This window comes from Crocodylus siamensis, chromosome 5, assembly GCF_052110815.1.
Source record: "Crocodylus siamensis isolate JL-2025a chromosome 5, ASM5211081v1, whole genome shotgun sequence".
Lineage (NCBI taxonomy): Eukaryota > Metazoa > Chordata > Crocodylia > Crocodylidae > Crocodylus > Crocodylus siamensis.
In genome coordinates this window covers 34,906,088-34,933,764 of record NC_143399.1, presented here as the reverse complement: position 1 = coordinate 34,933,764, position 27,677 = coordinate 34,906,088, and the positions used below count along the sequence as shown (strand labels likewise).

Here is a 27,677-nt window from a genome sequence, read left to right as displayed (position 1 = left end):
GTGATCTGGTGGCCACCTATAAGTTTATCAGGGGTGCTCATCAGGATCTGGGGGAACGTCTGTTCACCAGAGCGCCCCAAGGGATAACAAGATCAAACCGTCACAAACTCCTCCTCAACTGTTGCAGGCTAGACATAAGGAAGAACTTCTTTACTGTCTGAGCCACCAAGTTTTGGAATAGACTGCCACCGGAGGTGGTTCAAGCACCTACTTTGAACGCCTTCAAGAGACATTTGGAAGCCTATCTTGCTGGGATCCTATGATCCCTGCTGATTTCCTGCCCGTTGGGCAGGGGGCTGGACTCGATGATCTTCCAAGATCCCTTCCAGCCCTAATGCCTATGAATCTAATGTGGACTCAGGTCCCTGGCAACTGCCCCCTGCCCCTCCAGCAGGGCTGTGGGGGCAAGGGGTACCAGCATATTAGGGCTGCTGAGCACCACAAAGCAGTAGGGGGAGGGGAAGGACAGCTGCAGCCAGACTCACGTCCCGCTGAGCGAAAGGGGCAAGGGGAACTCTGATTTTCCATTATAAGAAACCCAAAAATCAAACACATCGAACACCAAAAGGTATAGGTATTTAGAATTTATTTCATCATCGTGATTGAGACACTGGTAGGCTTCCAAATTGCTTTAAAATTGTAAACATATCAATAAGATATTGTGTTCAACTGATAGTTATATAGACACACAGTGGCATTTCATTTTAACCACAGAAAAACATGTATTTTGGTAGTTTTAGTCAGAGAATTTGCCATTTTTAACTGAGAAAATCAGGATCCTTGCTAATAATGCGACTGTGGTGCTCATAATACTTCCATAACAACCACTTTACAGCAGCTGCTCTGAAGAAAGCAGGAGGAACCAAATTAATTCTTCTATAAGACGTTCGATGGAATTCAGCAGTGGACTGTTTTGAGCAATGTATTAAGAACTGGTCTAAACTGACAACACGTTGTGAACAAAATCCTGACAAAATAGATGGAAATGTCATAGCCAGAGTTCTCAGCATTGAGCTAAAGAAAAATGTAGAACATATGCTGACTATCCTAAAGCTTATTTCTGTAGCCTTGAACAAGTGCAGGAAAATCACTGTTTTATTGCTGATGCTGTTGAAATTTGGAAGGAACTGAGCGAGACCTTGAAAAAAGAAATACTCAATGACAGATGTAAATTACGGGCATTAAAAAAAATGAATGGACCAAACACTATCTCCAGCTCATTTTCTTGCCAATATTCTCAATACTTGGTACCAGGGTCAGTTCTTAACTGTTAAGACAACTGTTAAGTTGGCTATGACATGGGCATCCAGCTATCATCCCTCCATAATACCAAATATAATACAATTCAGGGCTAAGGGTGAACCATTCAAGAAATGCATGTTTGCTGATGAAGTTTTAAAGAAAAATTTACACCAGTGAACTGGTGGAAGTCCCTTAAGCACCTGGAACCAGAGACCACTGAAGGGATAATCCAGCTTTTAACAGCAGTAGCTTCTTCTGCAGGTGTAGAAAGAACATTTTCTTGTTTTGGACTAATTCATTTTAAATTGAGAAATCGCTTGGGAACTGAAGTAGGAGGAAAACTCGTCTTTCTTTTCAGTCTATAAATAAACAGGAAGAGGAAGGTGAAGACTGAGTTTGCTGCATAACCCAGTATTTTAAGTTTCTCATGCTGACCTGGCCGAAATAATCTATTTAATTTTAGTTAAAAACACATTTGATAACTAAAAATAGTTAAAAATGTAAAATACATACACTTGCTTTGTTAAAATAATTATACGTTTGTTGTTGAAAAATAAACAAATTACGTATTTTGGATTAGTTAAATAGAACAATTTAAATGTCTGTTGTTTTTGGTGATGGTTCTTGTCCTAATACGACACGGCAAAAATATCCCCCCAATAACCATGATTAATCTAGTGAATTGGAGATAGTTGTAAAGTCACTAGGAGGTGAACTATCTGCTTCAATTAGCTTTGGTAAATAAAATAAAATCATAATTCAGTTTTCTGGAAAATGTAGTTGGAAAAATTAATCCAAAAAATATGAACATAAATCTCCTTTAAAATGCATACTGTGTACCTTTTAAAATGAAACATAACTATCTCTGAGTTGTGAACAATATGTATTAAGGTTATATCAAATAAACAAGAAATCACATTTTGTGGAAAACAATTAAATTGAGGCTGCCCGACTGCTGGTTTAAATTGTGATTTAAATCACGATTTAAAAATCAATTTGATTTAAATCAAATCTACCCTGATGCCAGATGAACCATGCATGCTGGCTCTGATGCATGGGGCTGGTCTGTAGGTCCAATCTGGACCAGCTCCAGAGCCAGCTCACAAGGTTTGTCCAGCAGGGCACAGCAAGCAGCGCACACCCTAGATCAGCTGCATGCAGTGGGCACATCTAGTCCATCCATGCATGCCACCAGAGCTCACGATGCATATAGCCAGTGGGGCTGATGCAGGACATATAATGTCACGGAAGGATTACCAAGACTCATCCGGCCCTCTGACTATTACCCTATGCTGCTCCTACACGTGAGTACCAATGATGCTGCCAGGGGAGACCTTGAGCAGATCAAAAGTGACTACAGAGCTCTTGGTGTAAGGGTGAAGGGGACAGGCGCTCAGATGGTTTCTCTTCAATCCTGATCAAGGAAAAAAGGGTCCAGGCAGGAGCAGGTGCATCCTGATCAATGGGAAGAGATGGATCTATCTTACAAAAAGTGGGAAGAGCATCTTCACAGACTGGGTCACTAACCTAGTGAGGAGAACTTTAAACTAGCCAGGGGGTAGAGACCAAAGCCCTGAGGTAAGTGGGAAAGTGGGAGACTAGGAGGAAGGCCAAGCAGGAGGGAGCAACAGGGGAGGTGCTCTCATACTTCCTGAGAAATCAGGGCAATCAACTAGTTACCTCAGGTGTCTGTACACAAACACATGGACCCTGGGAACCAAGCAGGAAGAATTGGAAGTCCTTGCACAGTCCTGGAACTATGACATGATTAGACTTGGTGAGATAGCTTGCATGACTGGAGTACTGTCATGGATGGATACAAACTGTTGAGAAAGGACAGGCAGAGGAGAAGAGGAAGAGTAGTTGCACTTTATGTACAAGAGCCATGTGATTGCTCACAGCTCCTATTTGAAACTGGAGATAGGCCTGTTGAGTCTCTGGGTTAAGGTTAGAGGGGAGCAACAAGGGTGAAGTTGTAGTGGGTGCCTGCTGTAGACCACTAAACCAGGTGGAAGTGGTAGATGAAGCTTGCTTCTAGACTAACATAAGTTTCTCAGTCACAAGCCCTGGTTCTTATGGGAGACTTCAGTCCCCCTGACAGCTGCTGGGAGGACAATACAACAGCGTGCAAGCAATCCAGGAAGTTTTTGAAGAGTGTTGGGGACAACTTCCTGGTGCAAGTGCTGGAGCAGCCAACTAGAGGCAATGTTTTTCTTGACCTGCTTCTCATAAACAGGGATGAATTGGTGGGGAATGTAGTAGTGTATGGCAACTTGGGCAACAGTGACCATGACATGACTGAGTCCAGGATCCTGAAGAAAGGAAGGATGGAGAGCAGCAAAGTAAAGACCCAGGACTTCAGAAAAATAAACTTTGACTTGCTCAGGAAACTCATGGGCAGGATCCCCTGGGAAGGTAGTCTGAAGGAAAGACGAGTCCATGACAGCTGGCTGTACTTCAAAGAAGCCTTAGTGAGTGAAGGAACATATCATTCTGATGTGCCAGAAGACTAGCAAGTATGGCAGAAGACCAGCTTGGCTTAGCAGGGAACTCTCCAGGAAACCAAATCACAAAAAGGAAGCTTATAAGAAGTGGAAACTTGGACAAACAACTAGGGAGGAGTCTAAGAACATTGCTCGAGCATGCAGGGATAGTCAGGAAGGCCAAAGCACTAGAGTTGCAGTTAGCAAGGAACGTAAAGGGTAACAAGAAGGGTTTCTACAAGTATGTCAGTAGCAAGAGCAGGATCAGGAAAAGTGTTGGTCCCTTACTGAATGGGGGAGGCAACCTAGTGACAGAGGATGCAGAAAAGGCTGAAGTGCTCAATGCCTTTTCCACCTCAGTCTTCACAAGCAAAGCCAGAGTACTGCAGTGGGCAGTACAGTTTAGGGAGGAGTTGAGCAGCCAACAGAGATGAAAGAACAGGTGAGGGACTATTTAGAAAAGCTGGACCTATACAAGTCCATGGCGCTGGATGGGATGCACCCAAGCGTGCTGAGGGAGATCCTCAAGGAATCCATTTCGAAGCACTTGGAGGAGAAGAAGGTGACCAACCTGACTGCCTTCTATAATGAGCTGACGGTTCTGTGGATGCGGGGAGATCAATGAACGTGGTATACCTTGCTTTTAGCAAGGCTTTTGATATGGTCTCCCACAACACTCTCGCAGGCAAGATAAGGAAAACAGGCTGCATGAATTGACTGTAAGGTGGACAGATAAGTGACTGAAGCTTCAGGCTCAGAGGGTAGTTATCAGTGTCCATGTCTAGTTGGCAGCCAGGATCAAGTGGAGTACCACAGGGTCCATCCTGGGGCCAGTTTTCTTCAGTATGTTCATCAACGACCTGGAAGATGGCATAGAGTACACCCCTCAGCAAGTTCGCAGATGACACCAAGCTGCAGGAATAGCACAGCAGAAGGCAATTATTTTGGGTGGAGGGCCACTTACCAAGTTCTGGCAAGTTGTTGAGGGCTGCCTGGGTAGCCTTGCCCCTTGACAGGTGTCCGACCCTCTGGTCTCCATCTTGTGACCAGAACTCCCACTCCCTAACCACTGACCAGTGCCACCAGACATCCTTCCAATTGCCCCCAGAAGTAGTCCTTTCAGCAAAGGGTTTTGCTGTCTTGGAACCAGAAAAATGCCATATTATATTCTAAAAAGCAAATATCTACAGCATTCATTAATTTGATTTCAAAAAATATTTCTGTCTTCATTTCCATGCATTTGTGTAGTGTTCATAGTGGTGACTGCACAATAGCTTAAAATGGAGTCTCCCAATATTGCGGGAGGTGGGTATAGGTTTATGGGGGGCTCTGGGTGTGTAGCTATGTGGGGTGAGGGAGCATGTGGGTGTGTGTAAGGATATGTGAGGTGTGGGTGAGTATGGGGTTTATGGGGAGCTGTGTGTGGTGGGAGGGTGGCAGGGGTGCATGAGGGGATGTGGGGGTCGGACCGCATGTACAGTAGTGTGAGGGCGTTTGCGTGCATGTGTATGGTGGGGCGTGCATGTGGGACCCACCCTATGAATGAACACGAACACACACACACACACACACACACATACACACTCTGCCCCATTATACATGCATGCATGACAGGTGTCCTCTTTTTTGGAACTGAAAATATGGTAACCCTAGCCACCCAGCCTGTCCTGAGCGGCACGCAACAAAATTGGCCCAGCTGTGCCTTTCCCTCCCCTGTGTCGGCACAAGGAAGGGGAAGGCACCAGAGAGGAGAAGCAGTGGCTGAGCCACATGCTGCTTTGAACAGCCAGGCCAGGCCAGTGCAAGTAAGGGGAAGGCAGAGCTGAGCCATATGCACCTCTGGCTGGGCTGGGCTAGTACCATGCAGCATGCTCAGCCACTGCTTCTACTCCCCAGTGCCAACTCAGCCAGCCCTGTCCTGTCCTGTCCTGTCCCAAGCAGCATGCGGAGAAGCCACGGCTGGGCCTGTTTTGGCTGTGTTCCACACGGGAAGGGACAGGCCCAGGCAGGTCAACACCAGTGAGGAGAAGCAGCAGCTGGGCTGCGTGCCACTTGGGACAGGCTCGGATGGGCCACCTAAGGAAAGGGAAAGCTGCAGCTTTGCCATGTGCCACTGTGGCTGGGCTGACCGGGGAAGGAAAGGCATGGTTAGGCTGGTTTCACCGCATGTCAGTCAGGATGGGCCTGGCAGCTGAGCCAGTCCTGAGCAGCACGCGGGGAATCAGCATGTGGCTCAGCTGCTGCTTGTCCTGACCAGCGCCGACCTGGACGGGCCTGTCATGTCCTGAGTGGCACATAGCAAAACCGGCCCAACTGCTGCTTCCCTGCGTGCGGCTCAGGATGCAACAGGCCAAGGGTGTGTTGCCAGCAGGTCAAGGGAAGTGATTATTCCTGTCTATTCAGCACTCGTAAGGCCACATCTGGAATACTGCATTCAGTTTTGGGCCCTCCACTACAGAAAAGACGTGGACAAATTGGAGCAAGTCCAGCAAAGGGCAACAAAAATGGTTTCAGAATTGAGGAACAGCTTCTGAGGAGAGGCTGGGGGAACTGGGCTTATTTAGTTTAGAGAAGAGAAGACTTAGAAGAGATTTAAGAGCAGCCTTCAACTACCCGAAGTGAGGTTCAAAACAGAATGGAGATAAACTATTCTCAGTGGTGACTGATGACAGAACAAGGAGCAATGGTATCAAGTTGCAGCAAGGGAAGTTTAGGTTAGATATTAGGAAAAACTCTCTCACTAGGAGGGTAGTAGAACTGGACTATATGACCTCCTGAGGTCCCTTCCAACCCAATTTTCTATGATTCTATGATATGCTGCCCATTGTGCTCATGCTGAAGTGGACCTGAATGCTGGCTTCATTGTATAGGGACAGTTCACAGGCTCAACACAGCCCTGAAGTCAGCAGCATGCAAGGTCCGTCTGGTGCAGGAAGCTCATGTAGGACACACTAAAAATTGTGTGCCTTGTAGCGTGCACATCTGGTCCAGCCCTGCATGCCACGGTGCATGAGGCATGTGGGGCCAACACATGGCACTCACTGCATACAGCACTCGCACTTATCTGGCCCTGTATGCCAGCTCCGGTGTACAGGGAGTATCTGTGGGGCCCAATCTGGCCCTGGAGCCAGTGCATAGTGTCAGTCTAGCAGACACCACATGCAATACATGCCAGATGGGCTCTGCGCACCACATTCTGCCCAGGGGGTCTGGGCTAACGCATCCAATATGCAGCACACAGGGTCAGTCTAAGACCCATGTCTCGAAAACTAGGGCTCCATGGGCTGGGTGAGGCCCAAGGACCATATTGTTAACAGCTCAGATATAGAGCAAAGCAGACTTTTAGACAATATAGGCCAAATGTAACATGAGTATTGGTAAGCCAATGACAAGCATTTCTGAAAAGCTTAACTCCTTGTTAAGATTTGCTAAAGTTTCAGGTATGCTATTGATGTAGACTGTTTGTAAGAACAAGAGGGATGTTGTTTCTAATAAAGAGAAGAAAGTTGTCAGCATTGCAATACACAGATTTCCTCATATCAGGGTGTCAAACTTATGACTTTTGGGATAGATTCAGCCTGCGGGGCGGGAGGGGAGAGGGGGGGTTATTCGGCCAATAGGGCTTCTCACAGGCTGGACCATCTACTTCCATGTGCCAAGTCAGCCTGTGAGGCTCATCACTGTAGTTCCTGTTGTGGCAACATTAAACCTGGTGGCTGCTGGAGCTGCTGTTTCAGCATGGCTCCAGAACCCACAGAGTTAATGCTGCTCACCTCCTTCCCAAGCCCCTTACCCACTGCCAGAAATTGGGGGGTTTAGGGATAAAGGGTGGTGCAAGTGGAAGCAGCATTAACGCCCTGGGTTTCAGAACTGCTCTGAAATAATGGTTCTGACAGCTATAGAAATTAATGCTGCCACTCAGGTTTTCCAGCCCCTTATATTGTTTTCAATACAGATCTACCTTCTCTTCAATTGATATACAATCAGCATGGAATTTAGCATGCAAATATTTGGAAATGACATTTCAAAATATGTAGTTAGGTAATACTTCATGAAGAGCGCACAGACAAAATCTGAACAACCAATTTCTATGCATAAATTTTGCTGAGGGATACATCTGCAATGGAAAAAAAATAAACTAGTGGTAATAACTGTTTGATTAGTTACCATTAGTAATAAGCAGAATTGTTACATCTCTATTTGAAAGCAACAAACACACACATCCTGAAATAAATATAGTAGTACTGCACACTTAAGATTTTCATTGTTTTGGAAGATACAATCCTCTCCCTGTATCTGAATTGACTTCCCATACTATTCACTTGATAAGTTTGGTAAATTCGCAGACTTCCCCCAAATTAAACTGTAAAAATAACTTTCTGCATATGAACAACAGCTGCCACACAGAGAGACCAAGGGAACATGCACATTTTAGCTGGGTGGCAAAGGGGAAGTGGAGAGGAGGAAAGGGAAGAGAGGGATTTTGTTCCCTTGACTCAGGAATTCTTCATTTTTATTTTTGAAACATGATGGATTCTATGTGGATTCTGGTAACGTGTAAACTATTAACACCAGGGAATCATCATTCTTAATCTTACATAAAAGGCAGAACAAAAGTTTTAATGTTGGATACATCCAGAACATTAATCTGAGACAGACTGTCTGATGAACCACTAATTCACAAAATGAATTTGGAGGCTATCAGACCTATCCTCTTTTAAAATGATCTATGTGTCTTTTCTGTTTAGGCTGCACTGTTTCATCCTGACCCCTCAAAACAGCCTTTCATCCAAGATATGTAGCAGAATATTTTAAGTTTAGCTTTACTCAGAAAATGATCTGTATAGAACTGGTATAGTGAGATTCCACATGTAGGGAAAATTGTTAGACACATGTAACTGTTCAAATTAGGCTTTGAACATGAAGCCTCCTTAAGAAACAACAGACAACTTTTTCCAGCAACACCTACTTCACCTGCAACTTTTCCACTGGGAACATTTTCTCTAATATTCATTTTCAGATCAGTAATAAGAACTACCTCTGGTGCTGTAAAGAGCAGTATTTATTGACTAGGTGATAGCTGACCTCACTGTCATAATGGTTGGTGACCAGCATATCTAGCCATATCCTCTATGCTAGGGTCAGGCAAAATAGAGCCCACCAGCCAGATCTGGCCTGCCAGGAATTTTCATCCAGGACACAGAGCCCACCAACAAACTGTACCCCACCCAGCCCTGCTGTCCACAAGGGTGAAGCAAGGTAACCTCATATATTCCTGCTCCCCACAACATACCCTATGGCACCTTGCTCCCACCCTTGTGGGCAGAAGGGCTGGGTCCGACCAGCAAGCAGCTTCTAGACAGGGCTTCTGCAGCCTCTGGGGACCTGCCTGGCTTCCCTGGAGTCCCACTCACTTTGGGCAGCAGGGTAGGGAAGCCCTGGAGGAGGAGCTGCAACTGGGCAGGGGCAGTAGCGCAGAGCTTGGGTGGGCAGCGTGTAGGTATGAGGGAGAGTAGGGGACACACTCCTCCCCACGGTGTGCAGCCCTAGCAGGCAGCGGCAGACGGGGATGCTCAGGGCACTTGTGTCCAGCACTGGGAGCCACTGCTGGGCACAGCAAGCACTGCACATTGCAGCAAGAAGCGCAGTCCCTGCTGGGTTATCTCTATCGTCAGTGCTCTCCGCTGCACACACACAGACCCTGCACTCACAAGGCATGAGAGGAAAGCCCTAAAGGCCAGGGAAGATGATCAAGGAGGAGAGAGGCAGCACAGTAGCAGATAGCCAGGAAGCAGAAAACAGTCCTGCAGGTTGAGCAGGGTGCACAGGGCTGGAGTAGAAAACAAGGCAGCAAGTTGGGCAGAAGAAGGGGACCTGAGTGCACCTGAGGAGGGTGTGCAGCTAACCTGTGGCATACCTACCAAAAATGTTGGCCCCCAATGTTCTAGGCTTTCATTGGACTGCTAAGCAAGGCAAGGAAAACTGTCAACTTGTCTCTGGCTCTGAAACTATTGGAGACTGTCAAGCTCCTGGGTCTAGCAAGTACCAAGGTAAAGTCAAGCAGGAGTTGCAGGGGTTAGTCCTATGCAGAATCTGGAGGCAAATGGATAAACTTTCAGCCAAATACAACAGTCAGGCAGAGGGGCATTCACAAACATTAGTGCAAAGGAAAAGGTGCCAGAGTTGATTCGATCCTCTTTCTCTGGTTTGTGTAGAAGACAGCAGGGGAATCAGTACCTTCCTGACCTATAATCCAACCTTTCAGCTCCCTGAACAAAGAAAGGTAGTTAGCTGTGGTAGTCCAAAGTTAAGCAGAAGGCAAGGCAGAGAAACACTTCATAGACAAAGTGAATATACATCTTTGATTTAGTTAGCCTATATAGTACACTTCTCCCTGCCTTCTGCCCTTCTGCTTTCTGTTGCGCTTGGACTGAAAGGCAAGTGGTTCAGCATGTAGAAGATAGGCTTCAATGCCACTTATATAAAGGAGCAAAGAGAAAGTAGGTAGACAGGAAACAGGAAAGTGGAAACATTTCAAAGGACATATTAGCTTTGCTCATTTGTGTCAAAATGGATGGGGATGATAAACATCAGCAAATAACTTTTAGCAGAGCTGACGGGGGGGGGGACAGGGCCCAAGGCAAATGAGCCTGTGCTGGGCCCCCTTAACACTGCACAGGGCCATGGTACCCCCCCGCAAAGGGAGTTGGGGGGGGTCTCCATACTTCTTCTGCAGTGCAGGGCTGAGCTGCCAGTTACAGGCAAACCTCACAGGAAGGGCCACAGCCACCCCTCCCAGGTCCACAGGTCCAGGGCAGTCACCCTGATTCACATACCCTAGGGATAGCTCTGACTTTTGGGAGGTCAAAATACTCCAGACACTTTGCAAAGGACATTACTGAGCTTCCTCTCAATTATGAGTAGTTAGCAAATGCCTGACTAGCCAATGATTCTTTCATGATACGCCTGAAAAAGTGGGATCAGCAGCTCCACACCCAGAACAGCAAGATTCCACCTTTCATAGGCAACCCAAAGCCCATACAGTTGCTCTCACCAACATTCAGCTCAAATTTAAAATCCCAAATGCATCTTTGAAGGAACCTCTGGATCAGAGGCACTACCAATTCAGAGATCACAAACTGAATTATTGTTGCCTTCGATGAGCACCCCAAAGTAGGTATCAAGACAGTTCTGGAATCAGTGAACTTGCAAGACAGTCTCACTTTTACATATACTAATGTAGCAAACCTTCACATTTTACACAGCTGCAGGTTTTCATTGCTTCAACCATGCAATGAAAACAAGTATCTATTTATTCCCAGAACAAAACTGTGAAATCTCATGCCGTGCCTGGGAAAAAGAACAAGAAAAGGATGTTGAAGAGTACAATGCCTCCACTTTCTCAAACATTATTCCACTTGCTAGCAATATGACAAAGAAAAGGCTGGGTAACTGATGTGGTTTTAGCTATGTACCTGCCTATGTCTGAAGAGCCAACTGATAAGGGGTTACCCAGCAGTACAGCTGCTACTGGGCCAGAGAAATGACCCTGAGTCAAGAAAACATGATGGGATGTTGAATCAAGAGGGTGAGAATGATTTTTTCATGCATTTTAAATTGGTTACCATGGTGGTTCTTTTGGTTGTTTCTGAAATCTAAAAACAGAATAGGCACTTGTAGCATGAATTCAATTAATAGTTATTTTAGATACAAGAAAAAAAAACAGGCTGCTCTTGATCCCCATAACAGCAACAGTCATTTAGGAATATACTAACACCAGAGTACTAGTATCTTGCTACTAACAGATGTCAACAACATATGCATTATTTTCTTCATCTATGGTAAATAAAGCACATAAAATTCAACAGAATAAAGGAACTGTACATGGACAAAATCTTTTAAAAGATGTTAGCTCTTCCGTAATTTGCAGGATCCAACTACAGGAAGACAGGAATTAAAAACAGTGAAATAGCCATAGGTCTTTGCTCTGAAGATTACTACCTATCATTAGGTACAATTAGTTTTGTTTTGTTTTTTAAGTGTTCTGCCCAGTACATATTACTTTGAAGTCTTATCCAAACTATGTAGTTATTCACATTCTTAATTTTAACAGATCATTTCAGCCATCATAATCTTCCTAAGTCTTATGAAAATATATTTAGCTGATTGTTAGTTTCAGGCCAACTAGTTTCTCCATTTTACCAGATTGTTAAAAATACATTAAATACTAAATCCTGCTATACCTGAAGTAAGAAAAAGAAAAATAATAAGAAAAAGATAATTGTCTATTTTTTTTATTTTAAACTACAAGGTAGAGTTACTTGTAAGGAACTATCAAAAGCCAAGCCACTCAAAAATTTAAGACAAGCATTTATCCACAATCTTCCCAATATATTAACGTTTCTAAATAGAATGCCATCATTCACAACAGTTATGACTGCACCATCTTAATAGATTTATTAAGATTAGGAGTATCTCACAAAAATCTGTATTCTGTTCTGACAATGCAAATAAAATATAATGAGTGGGCTTACTAGAAACAGTCAATTAAAAAATAATGGAATTAAGCCCTTTTTTAAAGTGTGATACTACTGTCACCTACCACAATATTAGACAATTAATATCTGGACAGTTTGGTTTATTTTATTAAAATGTGGTATAAAATGGATATCAAAAGACAGAACTCTAAGACACTAAATGAATACTGAGAAAAGTCCTTATGAGTTTGATTTATTGATGTTGCATGTCTGTTTCAAGTAAACACTAAGACACATTTGAGGAATGAAAGAGACAAGTTATTGGGAGCATTATTTACACTTCATATTTACCATAGTTATTCCCAGCCAAGTTTCTTATGTATTGCAAGAAGCATCCCAAGTCCAGAGATATGTGGTTTAAGATTTAAAGAAGCTCCTCTGTAAAACAGAGGCACTACCAATTCAGAGGTCACAAACCGAATTATTGTTGCCTTCGATGAGCACCCCAAAGTAGATATCAAGACAGTTCTGGAATCAGTAAACTTGCAAGACATTTTCACTTTTACAGCAAGGGGCAGGGCCACAGGACAGGCAGCCCCCCGCAGCCAAGCAGCAGCAAGGGGTGGGGCTATCAGGGTCCCTTGGCCAATCATATGTGTAGTCACACATGTAACTAAATGGCTTAAAACATGAAAGTTTTGTGACCAGTGTTGCACCCGGGGGTTACGGAAGGATTATGCACAATCAGATGCCCTGAAATGGGCCTGGAACCCCAGGAGGACCTTTTCAGAGGGGCTGATAGACTAGTCAACATGGCAATACCTGAATCACCTGTGCACACAAACTAGAAGATCAAAAACAAACATGATCAAATGGGGCTACTGTAATGACACAAATACAAGCATGGTGAACTGCAGAACATGGAGCACCTGCTCATTTGCCAACTCCTGGTGATACCTGCACAAAGGACATCACCAGAGCAAAAGAGCTACCACTTGTGCATGATACTGGAAAAACATCTAGTCTATGACAAGGACACAAGAAGCAGCAGCAGCAGCAGCAGCAGCGTTCTTCCCCCTGATAAGGCAATACATAAATCTAATACATAAATATGCAGACAAAACATACTACATCTTTGTAGAGACTTTCAGGGCACTCTAGGGGGTTTTGACTTCAATAAATCCTTCTATAAAGCTTGTAAAATCTCAGTCGCAACATACCACACACCTGAGAAAAGATGAGCCTCCCACTGTACCCTACAACTCAGTCAACCTGGCCCCTCTCATCAGGCCAGAAAGAAAGAAGTTGTAGTCAAGGACTAAACCACTATCAAGAACACAGTGATGACATTTAACTTGAACCTTTACCCTGACCTCAACTGTCACAACAGAAAACAGGCATAGCCAATTTCTTAGAAAGCCAGAGAGACAGGAAGACAAAAGATTAAAACCAACATAAGCATCAATAACCAAGTCTGAGCGTGAAACACTGGGGCACTAAATGCCCTTTGACCATAACTGGCTTAAAAGCTGGGAAGCTACTCTCCATGTGAGTTATAGGTAAGGGAAAAAGTAGTTGTCAACTACTACATATTACAGCAATAACTAGTTCTTATACAATAACTTACCATACAAAGGAAGGTAAGAAAGTATGTGGGGTGGGAAGGGAAGGGGACAGGGTACAAGATAAAAAACACGTATTCAAGTCTAATGCACAGTTAAACAGAAGAATTACTAAGTATTACCTTTCATTTCAAAGCTCAAAGCAGGAAAAGTATTATGCATTATTTTATTTGAGAAAATTAAGGTCATTAACTGGAAAACAGGTCAGTTTCTTGCTGGACAAACTTAATATTTTAGGTGCTGCCCCGTGGATCTAAATCTGCCATGATCAGACTTCCAACCCCCATAAACCTACTGGATCAGATGCATTTTTAAGAGAAATACCTGCCCATAAAGCATCAAAGTCTAGATGTCAGAGCCTATTAAGCAATAGGCAGAAAGAATAATTTTCTGTGCCAGTGGTCTCCAAACTTTTTTGATCATGCACCCCTATCAGTAAAAAATTTTTGAGCATGCACCCCCAATATATGTATATTTATATAAACATACATCTAAATAGAAGTTCTAATATTTTCTTTTTGCACCCCAAAGAATTGTCTTGCGCACCCCCTGGGGTACGCGCACCCCACTTTGGAGACCACTGTTCTATGCCACAGCACTCGTTATACGCCACAGCCCAAGTCTGCTTCAAGTTTTCTCTCCTGGTCTCAACTTCCCTAATTCTTATGTCTACAGTGTCAGTTGACAGAAATATTGTTGCACGCTACCTTCTTAGATGTATTTGATCCAAATTAGGAATTTCAAAGGGGCAGGGGAGGACCCTTAAAAAGGAACTGAATCAAATTCAAGTCAATATGACTTAAAAAAACAAAAACCAACTCTCAAAAAGTTATCACTGAACAGCTTTCAGGATTATTAAAGTTTGAGTATTTTTGGTGTAAAATAAAAAACCTAACACAATTGTTGGCACTTCCTTTATGAGAATTATGCCACATTATAGCAGAAGTCAAGTCCTGATGCTAACCCTAAACTTTGTCTTACTGAATTCTAATATTATTAGGCCTTCTGGACCTCAGCTATATTCTGTTGATGTTACAGCTACATTATCCCACATATGGAAATGCTTTTTGAAAACATGTTTCCTCTTAAACAAACACAAAATTCAGATTCTGTTTCTCAAAAAAATATTCTTCATTATAATATGCATTAGTTGAAAAATATTTTGTCCTTTATAGAATTTTTTAAACAAAAATTTTAATAAGTTTTTTACTTTTAATTTTCCCCACCAAAAATCCTCACTTAGGGTTCCAATTTTTTTTAAAAAACACCACCTTTTCCTATATTTATCAATATTGCTTAAATAATGGAAAGTTTACAATTTTTCATATCTGGTAAGAAAAGGTACACTCAGTTGAGAAGAATTTTGATTGTTAACGAAGTCGCAACCTCTATATACAAAAAAAAAATCCTAACCAGGACACACAACAAGACCATTCTTATCCTATTTTCCCCATTTAATGTTTGTGGTTTTCCTGCATGTCCATTACTGCTATGTGCTCTTTTCAATGCACAAAATCCACAGAAAGATAAGGATGACTCTGAAGCCACAAAACATTTATCAGAAAAATGTTATGGTAGCCCATAGTGTTCAAGTGTCATGGTTCAGAGATGAACTACTCTGGGAAATTCCAAACAAAATAGTATTGGAAAATACTTAAGAAAAAATTGTTCCACTATATCGTTATTCAGCCTTCTCTTCCTCTTTTCCCTCAGTCTGCAAAACTCCCTTTGGAGTTATCCTGCTAATATCAAGGGATCCTCGTTTTCACCCATAAAAAAAAATCCCCAATTTTCACTTTTAAAAAAGTAACCCAAAATCCACATTTTTCCATGATTAAAATGAAACATCACATATACATATATATACACACACACATATATACATACGCATACATGATTAAAATGAAACACCACTTATATAAGTGACGTTTCATTTTAATCATGGAAAAATGTGGATTTTGGGTTACTGTTTTTAAATTGAAAATTGGGGATTTTTATTTAAAATCAGAGAAAACCAGGATCCCTGCTAAGTATTACCCATTCCCCATATCACTAATCTTCAGGAGACAGAAGCAAAAGGGAGTTAGTTAGCAGTACATTAGATACTTACATGGGTTACTGCTTGGAAAGTCACTACAGTGTCTGAGGAAAGTATGCAGCAGGGAGCAGGTGCTGCCTACATTCCAATAACGAGCAGATACAAACACAGGAAGTACTCTCTAGGTTTTCAATAGTCCCACACAGTGGCATATGTCCTGTCTGTTTATGAGGGCATATCTATTCCGTTTAAGCACCATTTTCTTCTTAAGTGCCATATATTTGGAGATGTGGCATAAGGACATTTTTTTATTCAGTTGCATTATTAAAGCAGGACAAACCAAAAACCAAATTACAAAAGTTACTCTCCTGATGCAGTTACGAGAAAAAGACTTGCCATTCTCCATTTCCAACCCCTCATTCATTTTTTTGGCTGTGTCACCAAAAATAAAAAGACAACATTAGGTTTTACATATCTTTTTAATTAGATGAAGGACTACATCATTCAGTTAGATCAAGTCATGATTTATTTATCCAATGTAAAGCATCTGAATTGCTAAGAGCACAGAAGACAGTATTTAAACCACATTTTTGGACAGAATAAATATTTAGCCTGATTTTCCATTTCTCTGAACTGCACAGATTTGCATGTACCGGACTAGAAGTCTAACCTGACCCCAAGGCCTGAAATATGGAGTAGACGGGTCATCTGATTTTTGGTTATAATGAAGTCAGCACCATGTGTCTGGATTACATATTTTAAAATGTGTGCAAATATTCAGTTTTATATAAATGGTAACATAACATCAATCTATTTTCTTCAAGGAAATAAAGTTAAAAGTGTTTCTGCCTGAGGTGACACACCTTCATTATTGGAGTCTTGAGTTGTACTGCTTCATTTTTATGCATCGCTACTAACTGCAGTTCACAAAATAAACACGTGTAAGCATAACTAAGAGTAATAAAAGCTTTCTATCTTCCATTGTGTTAGCATAGCAACAAAACAAGGGATTTTGTATACAACCCAACACTTTGATTCCATGGCTTTCAAATAAGTAGAGGTCATTTACACACATTCATCACTTGTCTCCTAACATTCACGAATGCTCTTAGCAGAACTTTTCTAACACTTTCGCACTATCTAAAAGTGATGTGCAGTATAAGCACTTTGGGGGGGAGGAGTTTGATGGGGGGGGGAGGGGGAGTGTTTTTTTACATTAAAAATTTTTACAGAGTTCTGGAAAATGCATTTCCATCCAAAAGCCCAGATCTTATTGTGAGCTCTATAAAAGCAGACCTCTGCATTTATTTTGATCTTAGTGAAAACCCATGCAAAACTTTCTAACATTCTTTAGTATGCTTTTCTGCACTATGTAATTTATGCTGATTGGGTCCAGGTCTTTTGTATTACCATACCCTGATTGGTCTGAACATATTAAAAACCACAGACAAACATCAGGGTGACTTGATGAGCCTGGATTCTTTTCCAATTCTTTTTTAATAAGCCAAGTCTATTTATGTATAGTGTGCCTGCTACTATGTTTATATTTACAAGTGTGCAAGTCAAAAACTGATTTGCAAATGTAATGATCTGGCTTAAGCAACAGCAGAAAAGTACAGAATTATGAAGCTGTTAACAACATATTAAAAATGTTTATCACTCCCCACCTGACACTAACACATAGGGCATGTCTACATAAAAGGCTTACTGTAGAGTTGACTAATTAGCTCCACAGTACAGTACAGTTGCATCTTACGTGTATTTAACTTACGTGATTTCAACTACATGTGCTCAACTGCTGGGGCTGGCCGTGTGTGTGTGTGGTACTGCCTGCACACACCAGCACAGCTGGGGGGCTCATGTTCAGCTGGCTGCCCTGGCAGAATGAGGCAGTGGAGGACGAGAGGGGCAAAGAGTGCGTGCGGAAGGCACAGCTGCTGCACTGAACGCATGGGCTGTGCGGTGCTGCACCCGCCTTGTCCAGCCCCTGCGGCAGTGGTGGCGGCTGCTTGGCGCCAAAGCCCAGCGATTTCAACTAGATGTGATTTCAACTATACACGCTGTCTTCGGAACATAACCTCTGTGTAAGATGCGACTGTATTGTATATGCCTAGGTATCTACACGTGCAGGGCTATTAGAGTAAACTAATAAAATCCACAGCAGGGTAGTACTTGTAAATATAAGTCCTATCCTGCTGAACATTTTTTTACTCTGCAGTTACTGACCTGGCTGGCTAGGGCACGAGAATGCTTTACTGTGGAGGCTGCCTGTCGGCTAGCCCTGCACTGGAGCACCTTTGGGACCCAGCCAGCTCCTCTACACCGTAGCCAGCCCCTCCACAGCATGCTGAGCCAGGCCGGAGAAGCCCCGGGCTGGCAGGTGGATCCCCAGGCCCCCTGCCAATCGACGCTGCTCTAACCTGGCCCAACATGCTGTGGTCCCAGGCACATGTGTAAACGTGGCACTGAGAAGCAATAAACTCCAACATGGTAAGTGCCAGAGTTTATTGCTTTGCCTTCATATACAGGTGTAGACACACCCAGTTTTCAAACTCAAAACCACATTTAAATTCAGACATCCCTAAGGTATAACAAAACATCTAAGTATTTACCTGTTAATTTTCAGGAACTCACTTAAAGATATAAAAGTCATAATTAATATACAACATTTCTTAATGCTGGCAAGAGGAACCAGGCAGGCAGATGAATGACTTAGCCTGAGAATCCAAATTCCAGGTCTGTGCAAAAGCTATCAATACTTTTGATAAATTAAACAACCTTATGCCAGTTACTGGATGCACCATGAACACGGGATAGTGCCAGGTAAAAACAGGACAAAAATTACGTTCACGTTTCTTAGACATTACTGCAATTATAACATGACTGAGTGGCAATCACAGTATAAATCTAATATCTAATTACAAAGGCCTATTGTTGAAAAATTTCAGTTTTCCATTCCTAATACTGGACTCCTCAAGCTACAGGCACCATCTCAGGAGACATCTAGCTCAATCATCTCATCATTACCAAACTGCTTGAAAAGGACCATTGTCCCTCATACTGTACTTTAGCTTTCTTCAAAGATCACTGCTTGGACTCTGTAGTCAAATGGTGAGGAACATGCCTTTCTGACACTATTGGATGCTCACAAGCATCTCTGTGTCGGATGTCTAACTCCAGATCCTCTGACCTAATTTTTAGGTGCATGTTTTCAAAAGGCTTCTCTCCACAACTGGTACAGCTTGCCACTCTTGTTTATGGTACATGAGAAAAACCAAAATAAGAATACCCTCCAAACTACTTACATTTCGTGGACAGCACAATACCTGAAAATTTCATACCAAACTTTTAAAGCACAGAAAATAAGGTGACCAAATCACAGAGAAAATGTGTCCCATCAACACTGAAGTTGGTCATATTGATGAAGTGTAAAAGTTCATAGATTCATAGATTCATAGATGCTAGGGTCGGAAGGGACCTCAATAGATCATCGAGTCCGACCCCCTGCATAAGCAGGAAAGAGTGCCGGGCCTACATTACCCCAGCTAGATACACATCCAACCTTCTCTTGAATACCCCCAGGGTAGGGGAGAGCACCACCTCCCTTGGGAGCCCGTTCCAGACCTTGGCCACTCGAACTGTGAAGAAGTTCCTCCTAATATCTAATCTAAATCTGCTCTCCTCCAGCTTGTGGCCATTATTTCTTGTAACCCCCAGGGGCGCCTTGGTGAATAAATACTCACCAATTCCCTTCTGTGCCCCCCTGACGAACTTATAGGCAGCCACCAGGTCGCCTCTCAACCTTCTCTTGCGGAGGCTGAAAAGGTCCAGTTCCTCTAATCTCTCCTCATAGGGCTTGGCCTGCAGGCCCTTAACCATACGAGTGGCCCTTCTCTGGACCCTCTCCAGGTTATCCGCATCTTTCTTGAAGTGCGGCGCCCAGAACTGCACGCAGTACTCCAGCTGCGGTCTGACCAGCGCCCGATAGAGGGGAAGCATCACCTCCTTGGACCTATTTGTCATGCATCTGCTGATGCACGATAAAGTGCCATTGGCTTTTCTGATGGTTTCGTCACACTGCCGACTCATGTTCATCTTGGAGTCTACTAGGACTCCAAGATCCCTTTCCACTTCCGTGCCACCCAGCAGGTCATTTCCTAGGCTGTAGGTGTGCTGGACATTTTTCCTCCCTAGATGCAGCACTTTGCATTTCTCCTTGTTGAACTGCATTCTGTTGTTTTCTGCCCACTTGTCTAACCTGTCCAGGTCTGCTTGCAGCTGTTCCCTGCCCTCCGGCGTGTCCACTTCGCCCCATAGCTTAGTGTCATCTGCAAACTTGGACAGAGTACATTTCACCCCCTCGTCCAAGTCGCTGATGAAGACATTAAAGAGTATCGGTCCAAGCACCGAGCCCTGCGGGACCCCACTGCCCACACTCTTCCAGGTCGAAACCGACCCATCCACCACAACTCTCTGGGTGCGACCCTCCAGCCAATTCTCCACCCACCGGACTGTGCAGTCATCCAAGTCACAGCCCCTTAACTTGTTCACCAGTATGGGGTGGGATACCGCGTCAAAGGCCTTCCTGAAGTCCAAGTATACGACATCCACCCCTCCTCCTGCGTCGAGGCGTTTTGTGACCTGGTCATAAAAAGAGACTAGATTGGTCAGGCACGATCTACCTGCCACGAACCCGTGCTGGTTTCCCCTCAGCATAATTTGTTCTGCCGGACTCTCACAAATGTGAGCCTTGATAATTTTCTCAAAGATTTTGCCAAGGATGGAGGTGAGACTGACTGGCCTATAGTTACCCGGGTCCTCCTTCCTCCCCTTCTTGAAAATGGGAACCACATTGGCCCTTTTCCAGTCCTCCGGGACTTGACCCGTGCGCCACGAGCGTTCAAATATTCCCGCCAGTGGCTCTGCAATGATGTCGGCCAGTGCCTTCAGTACCCTCGGATGGAGCTCATCCGGGCCTGCCGACTTAAAGGCATCCAGTTCCTCCAAGTGACCCTGCACCACCTCAGGGTCCACGCATGGAAGTCTGGTGCCTTGCTGCTGCCTCCCTACACTCCCAGTGAGAGACTTGTCATGCCTCTCACTTAGGAACACTGAGGCGAAGAACTCGTTGAGGAGTTCAGCCTTGTCCCCTCTGTCCGTCACCAATTGTTTCTGCCCATTTAGCAGGGGTCCTATTCCTCCCTGGGCCTTCTTTTTACTCCCTATATATCTAAAAAACAATTTCTTATTGTCTTTTACTTGGGTTGCCATCCTCAGCTCCATGGTAGCTTTGGCCTGTCTAACTGCCTCCCTACAAGCACGAGCAGAAGAGGTATATTCCTCTTTGGTGATCTCTCCCTGTTTCCACTTTTTATGTGCTCCCCTTTTGGCCCTTAGTCTGCCCAGGATTTCTCTGGTCAGCCAGGGAAGCCTCCTGGCCCCTTTCCCTCTTTTACCTCGCACGGGGATCGTCTCGCTTTGTGCGAGAAGGATAGCTTCCTTAAGGCACAGCCACCCTTCTTGGGCTCCCATCGTTTCAAAACTACTACTCTGCAGTGCATCCTTCACTAATCGCCTGAGTTTGCTGAAATCAGCTTTCCTAAAGTCCAGCACGTTCACCCTACTGGTTACCTTACCCACTCGACGCCTTATGTTGAATTGTACTTTTAGGTGATCACTGTCCCCCAGATGGCTACCGATCTGTAGGTCCCCTACTATGTCATCCCCCGTTGCCAATACCAGATCCAGTAAGGCATTCCCCCTAGTGGGACCATGTACCTCCTGCGTCAGGTGGAGGTCCTGTACACAGGTTAGAAACCTGCGTGAGCGGTGGGACTTTGCTGTCTGTGTCTCCCAGCAGATGTCCGGGTAGTTTAGGTCCCCCATGACCACCGCCTCTTTAGCTTTTATGGTCTCTGAGAGTTGCCTCAGGAGCCCCAAATCTATTTCTTCCCCTTGATGTGGGGGTCTGTAGCAGACCCCTACCACCAAATCCTTTTCTCCTTGCCCCCCATGTAGCCTAACCCACAGTCCTTCTACTTCCTCATCCTTTGATTCTGTCTTGATGAGGGTTGATGTATATTGCTCCTTAACATAGAGCGCAACCCCTCCCCCCCTTTTCCCCACTCTGTCCTTTCTGTACAATCTATAGCCCTCAATATGTACCGCCCAGTCGTGGGATGGAATAAGTCGTGGGTTGTAAGAATAAGATGGTTTTCCACAGAAGAAAAGTTTTGGCTTTAGAACCTCAAGCAGGGTTTATGAAACCATTTAAAACAATTTATGATTTAACAGGAATTATTTTATTAAACAGGATTTGTGCCATTCCTAAACAGCTTAATGCTCAAAGGGGAGAAGATGAAATTATATACTTTTGATGTGCACTGCAGTTTGTATCTAGATCAGCTGTAAGTTGATAATAAAAAAAAGCCATAACACCAAATACTCTTCAGTAAATATTATGCATACCAGAGAACTATAATCTATTCATTAGTTCTTCACTTGTGACAATGCATAGTTCAAAGACAGCTCTGTGCCACTGCTCATGACAGCTCTACATTCATCCCGACCAGCTCCAACCAAGGATTGGCTCATATTGATCCAGTTCCCATAACAGATTAATATAATACCCACTGCAAGAGTGACATAGTAGGCCAACTGAAATGAACGTCAAAGTTCTTCAGTGGCTGTAAAAAGTGTATTCATTATAAGGCAAAGGAGGAGAGAGAGAGAAAGAGTGAGGATGTGAGTAATTTCTGCTCTGAAATCTGTATCATGAATTTTAGTTTTATGTTCAGACCCTACCAGGCACAACTCTTGTTAATTTTTGTGGAAGTTGTTTGTACATAGGAAGAGAGAAAGGGAAAGAAAAGCATAGATAACACTGCTTTTGAAGGCCATCTCACAGCAAAAATAATTCTGTTCAAACATGCTTTTTGAAAATAATTTACAACAGACTGTAAATAAGAAGTTAACAGCACTGCATTAAACTGTCTGACGTAACTGGGCTGACACCTTTTCTAGAGCTCCTCCAAGTCTCTTTTCTAGAGATCCTCCAAGTTACCTTATTAAAGTTTTTGGTTTATGAAAGTATATCTTAATAAGAAAGTGTCAGCTGACAATCAGTGATTGAAGTCTTACAGCTTGCATTAACAATTCCAAAAATTAATTTATTTCATTCCAAGTTTAGTTTGCCCATGTATAATTTGCTAGGTTCACATCCTACCTTCACGCCAACTGCAACATCAGTGACAATGCTGTGAAGAAAATAATAATCATGTTAAGTATTTTCACAACCACAAAACGGATATAATTTCCTCACAAAATTAAACTTCCTTTAACATATTCTAAGTAACCTTAGCATTTGTGAAAGTTGATTCCAACCTAATGGGCCACAAAAACAGCAAAGTTTTCTCCATGACAGAGAAAAGGGGATTTTAAAAAAACACCAGCTCAACATAAAAAAGAAAGAAAGAGAAAGAAAGAAAGAAAAAGGAATGGCATGGGGTCAGATGTTCCACATAAAGGCTATCAAGCAGAGTCCCTGACAGTACCAGATGCTCCACGAGGTATCCAGAGCATCAATCAGACACAGACAAAGTAATGCTACCTGACTTAAGAAACTGAGGGAAAGCAAATCGCATCGAACTCACTTCATCCAGTGTCACTCTCCAGACATACTGGACATTCTAGCTAGTGTCTGGACGGGGTCACAGAGGTTACCTCTGGACATTCTAGGAATGTGGACAGGATGAGAATAAAGGAATTATAGTATAGTACCCAAATTTATTTTTCATGGTGGGAAAGGAGGAGCTGGTTTTTTATTTATAATTTTTTTAAGTCAGATTTTTTTTTAAAAAAACCCTTAAATGTCAAGTTCAAGCCCTTTAAAAACAATAATCCTACCAAACTCTTGAGGGAAGACCAAGAATACTCTTTGTGATCTGAACTCAAAGAGGGACCTACCTGGGTACACACCTGGGCCCCACAACTTCTACAGCCAGGTAAAGCCCAATGCAGAGCTATTCCCTGGCAGGCAGGGGTCCCCGGGCAAGCAGGGCACAATAACTTAATCCAGGATACCAAAGCCATCGCCGAATGCCACAAAAAGTTGAGAACAAGCTATAGGATGCGAAACCTGCCATTTCCAGGGGATTCGTCTGCAGAAAGGGTCTGTGGCCAGGCCACGACACCCGCGAGAACAAGCAGGCCTCTTCCAGACTCCGTGGCAGATGGGCTGCCTGCTTCAAAGCCAGGCATGGCCCAGGCAGGGCAGCCAGGCCCGTGAAGTCTGAGGGCAGGACCACGCAGGGCTGTTTGTGCTGACAGCGGTTATAACCAACAGCCTCCAAGAAAAGGAGGCCTTGTAGTGTGTACCCCGACTGCCCACCCAGGCTCCCTGCTCCGGCTGTCCCGCAGGGGGACGCTTGCACCGCGCCCCTGCCCATCTCCAGCTCTGCCTTCGGGCCGGGCCGGGCCCGGCCGGGCCGGGGGCAGCTCCTGAAGACAAAAGAGCGCGCGTCGGGCCGGCGGCGGGCGGGGCTGTGCGAGCGGCCCGGGAGGCGAGGGCAGCCGGAGCTCCCCCCGCAGGCCCCACGCCCTCCCTGGGCCTCGGCCTCGGGCCACCCGCGCGGAGGGGAGTCGGAGGGAGGAGACGCGCCCCCTCAGCGCCGGCGCCCTGCTCGGGGCTCCCGCGGACCGGCGGCGGCGGCGGGGGGGGCAGCCGCTCTGCTACTCACCCGTCCATCGCCGAACAGGACAAAGCGGTGGCGAGCTGGGCCGGGAGCCGCGCGGGCAGCCAGGAAACACAGGCAACGAGAAAATGGCGGCCGGGCCTGCACGGAAACCGCCGAAGGTTGCCGAGCGCCGGGTTGTGCCCCGCTTCCCCGGGCCGCGCCGCGCATGCCCGCCCCCCCGCGCAGGCTCAGAAGCCGCGACTGAAGCTGTTGCCCTCAGCTGCTGCCCGGCCCGGTCTGGTGCAGCCCCGCGCAGGGGAGATGTGCCCCTCGGTTCCCGGCGTCGGCAGGCTCCTCCTCTGGGGCCTGGGCTGGAGCCGCCCTTTCCTGGAGGGTCGGTGGGGTCCGGCCCGACTGCCCTGTCCTGGCTTCGCGCAGCAACTGGCAGCTGCGACCGGGGGAGAGGAGAAAGGCGCCCCAGTGTCCCCACTTTCTAAAAGCAATGTATAAGCACTTGCCGGGGGGGGAGGTTGTTTGGTTGGGGGTGGGTTATGTGAAATCTGTGGAAATTAAATTTTCCTGGAATTCTGGAAAATGCATTTCCATCCCAAAGCCCAGATGTGATTGTGAGCTCCATATGGGCGCTGCACAGAGAGCAGCCCACTCCCCTGCCTGCCTCCCCCACAACCAGATGTGCCCAGGCCTGTCGCTTGCAGCTGTTCTCACCACATGGGCCACCTCTGACCTGGGGTTAACTTGCAGCTCCCGTGGTCCCCACTGCTGCTCCCCTTGAAGGCTGCCACCCCCTCCTCTGGCTTCTGCTTTCTGCCTTGCCTTGTGGGCAGAGTCCCCCAGCATGTGTGGGAGAGCTGGGCCCGGGGGCCCCCATAGACCAGGAACGCTCTCTGGCATGGTGGGAGCGGGCACCCAGCTTAGGCAGCCCTGGCTTAAGTTACAGCAAACATTAACAATATGATAACGATTTAGCACTAGCGGTACTTGGCTGCCTCCACTGTCTTCATCCATTCCCATCTGTTGTGTGCCTTCGTCCTCCGGTCACCCCCCATTTAAGTTCGGTCTGACACTACGGCGCATACTGGTTATCTGCATATCCAATGAGCATAAATGGCCTAAGTACCTGGCACCTTTCAGCCCCTGCTGTCTCACCGTCTACTCAGAAGCAGAACTGTATCCTGCACAGAAAGGGTGAAGGCGAAGCAACTATTCGAAAATGAGAGAAGCCAGCCATTTTCAGGGCTGCTGCTGCTTCCCCTAGTTTTCAAGGCTTCTAATAACAGCCCCCCAGCTGATTAATAAGAGGCCTGGGAATGATTGGTGCTGATCTGCTTTCAGTGCTGCTCATGAGAACTGTTTACATTAAGTACAGGTATGTGTATACTAGGGGTAAGAGCACAGTCTTTTTCAGTCCTGAGGCTACTTAGAAAACACTGCAATTATTCATAGAGCTGGAGTACTTAGTCATAGCTACCAACCACTCTGCAGGAGGAGACTAGATGAAAAAACAAAACCCTACAGCACAAATCTAAATATTTTGCCCCCTACATAGACACAATACTTTCTACATCCTCATGTCAAAATTGACGAGACCCATCCTTTAACTAATATTAAGGTGAACGTATAATATTATGCCCCAAAAGCTGCATGCACATAGATTGGGGTTGTCATATTTCCAGTTCCAAAAAAGAGGACACCTGTCTGGGGGACACCTTATTCCTGACCTGCAGCCCCCTGGCACTGCTAGTGCCCCGCATTCCTGACCCAGAGCCCCCATCCCCCTGATGCCCCTCACTCCCAAGCCACAGCCCCACAGCCCTGCCGATGCCCCTCATTCCCAACCTGCAGCCCCCTGCTCCCCCCACCCCTGCTGCAGGGGGCCCCCAGTTGCCCCTGTCCTGCCTGGGCCAGAGCGTGGTAGCTCCGATTCATGCGGGTGGTGGCAAAGCAAGTCTGGCCTTAGCATGGGCAGGAGGGAAAAGAAAAGTAGGCCTGTGGCACCCCCCACCCTGAGCTGGGACTCCTGTGCCACACCAAGTGGCATGGCTATGCCCCTCCCCTCTCTCCCCTCCTGCCTCCCCCCCCAGCAGCATCTCCTGGCCACCCCACCCCTGTGAGCAGGGGCACTGATCCAGCCATGCAGCTCCACGCTGGCCTCAAAGGGTCCCGCCATCCCCTCCCTCTGCTGGATGGGCAAGCATCTCCCCCCCAGCCTCCTGCCCTACAGCAGTCCCAGTGTCCGGATAGCTTCTCCCAGTGCCAGTAGGCACCTGCCCCTCCTCACACACCTATCCCCTCCACACACACATGTGAGTGCACACACACACACACACCTGGACAGTCCCCAAACCCTGGCCCTCTAACCCTTGCTGCCCATAGATTTACCTGCATCCAGCTGCCTGGACTGTTCCCACCCCTCTGCGAGGCTGCATGCCAACACTGTGTGTGTGCACTTGCAGATGCAGGTGATGCCCCTACCTCCAATTGTCCTCCCTCTGCTCCCACCAGTAGAGCAAAGCAAAATCCTGGACATTGGATCAGATTTCAAAAAACTGCCTGGCTGGGGACTGGGGGACCCAAAAAGAGTGCATGTCTGGGAAAACTCAGATGTATGGTAACCCTAACATAGATTAGTGGCTGGGGCAGCACGGGCGTGCATTGTGTGGGCTGCACACCCTTGGGCATAATAGGCATTTCTCCTCACTCCAGTGTGCTGTGCAGAGTGCCCGCAAGCCTCCAGCTATAGGTGTCCTCAGGCCTCTGGGCTGCCCCACCTCTAACAGTAAGCAGAAATCAGAAGTCTGAGGAGAGAGAGAGAGCCTGGAGACTCCAGCAGCAGCAAGAGAGCCATGGAGGAAGGAGTGCCCAGACTGAGACACTGGGGGCTTCAGGTTTACTCCTCAGGGGACAGATGTGGTCTAGGGCCCACCAGTTGATCAGCCCTAGATTCACCAATGATCCTCCTAAATGAATTTGGGCTTCACATAGGCACAGCTGTTCTGCTGTTTCTTGTACATTGTAGGATTTGAGCCTAAATCTGAACTGCATGTGTGCATGCTACAGGGTCATTAAGTATTATATTTTAACAGCATTACCAACTCTCACTATTTTATCATAATTCTTTC

General features: G+C 45.5%; 1 protein-coding gene across 11 annotated transcripts in view; it reads right to left on the bottom strand.

Moving 5' to 3' along the window:
• Positions 1-24,812, bottom strand: part of PTBP2 (polypyrimidine tract binding protein 2) — a 100,820-nt gene extending 76,008 nt beyond the window's left edge. For 2 of the 11 annotated variants that reach the window (XM_090049896.1, XM_090049895.1), the window contains exons 1-2: positions 24,601-24,812; positions 23,088-23,118 (exon numbers count right to left, since the gene is read on the bottom strand). Coding sequence is in view for 4 of the 11 variants with exons in the window: in XM_090049890.1 (XP_089906016.1) it covers positions 23,088-23,118; positions 24,601-24,608 (39 nt within the window). In the remaining 7 variants the exon portion in view is untranslated. Of the gene's footprint in view, positions 1-23,087; positions 23,119-23,827; positions 24,337-24,600 lie in introns of those variants that run through there. The other 9 variants (XM_090049893.1, XM_090049890.1, XM_090049888.1 and 6 more) reach the window with 5 other exon arrangements.
• Positions 24,813-27,677: the final 2,865 nt, after the last annotated feature.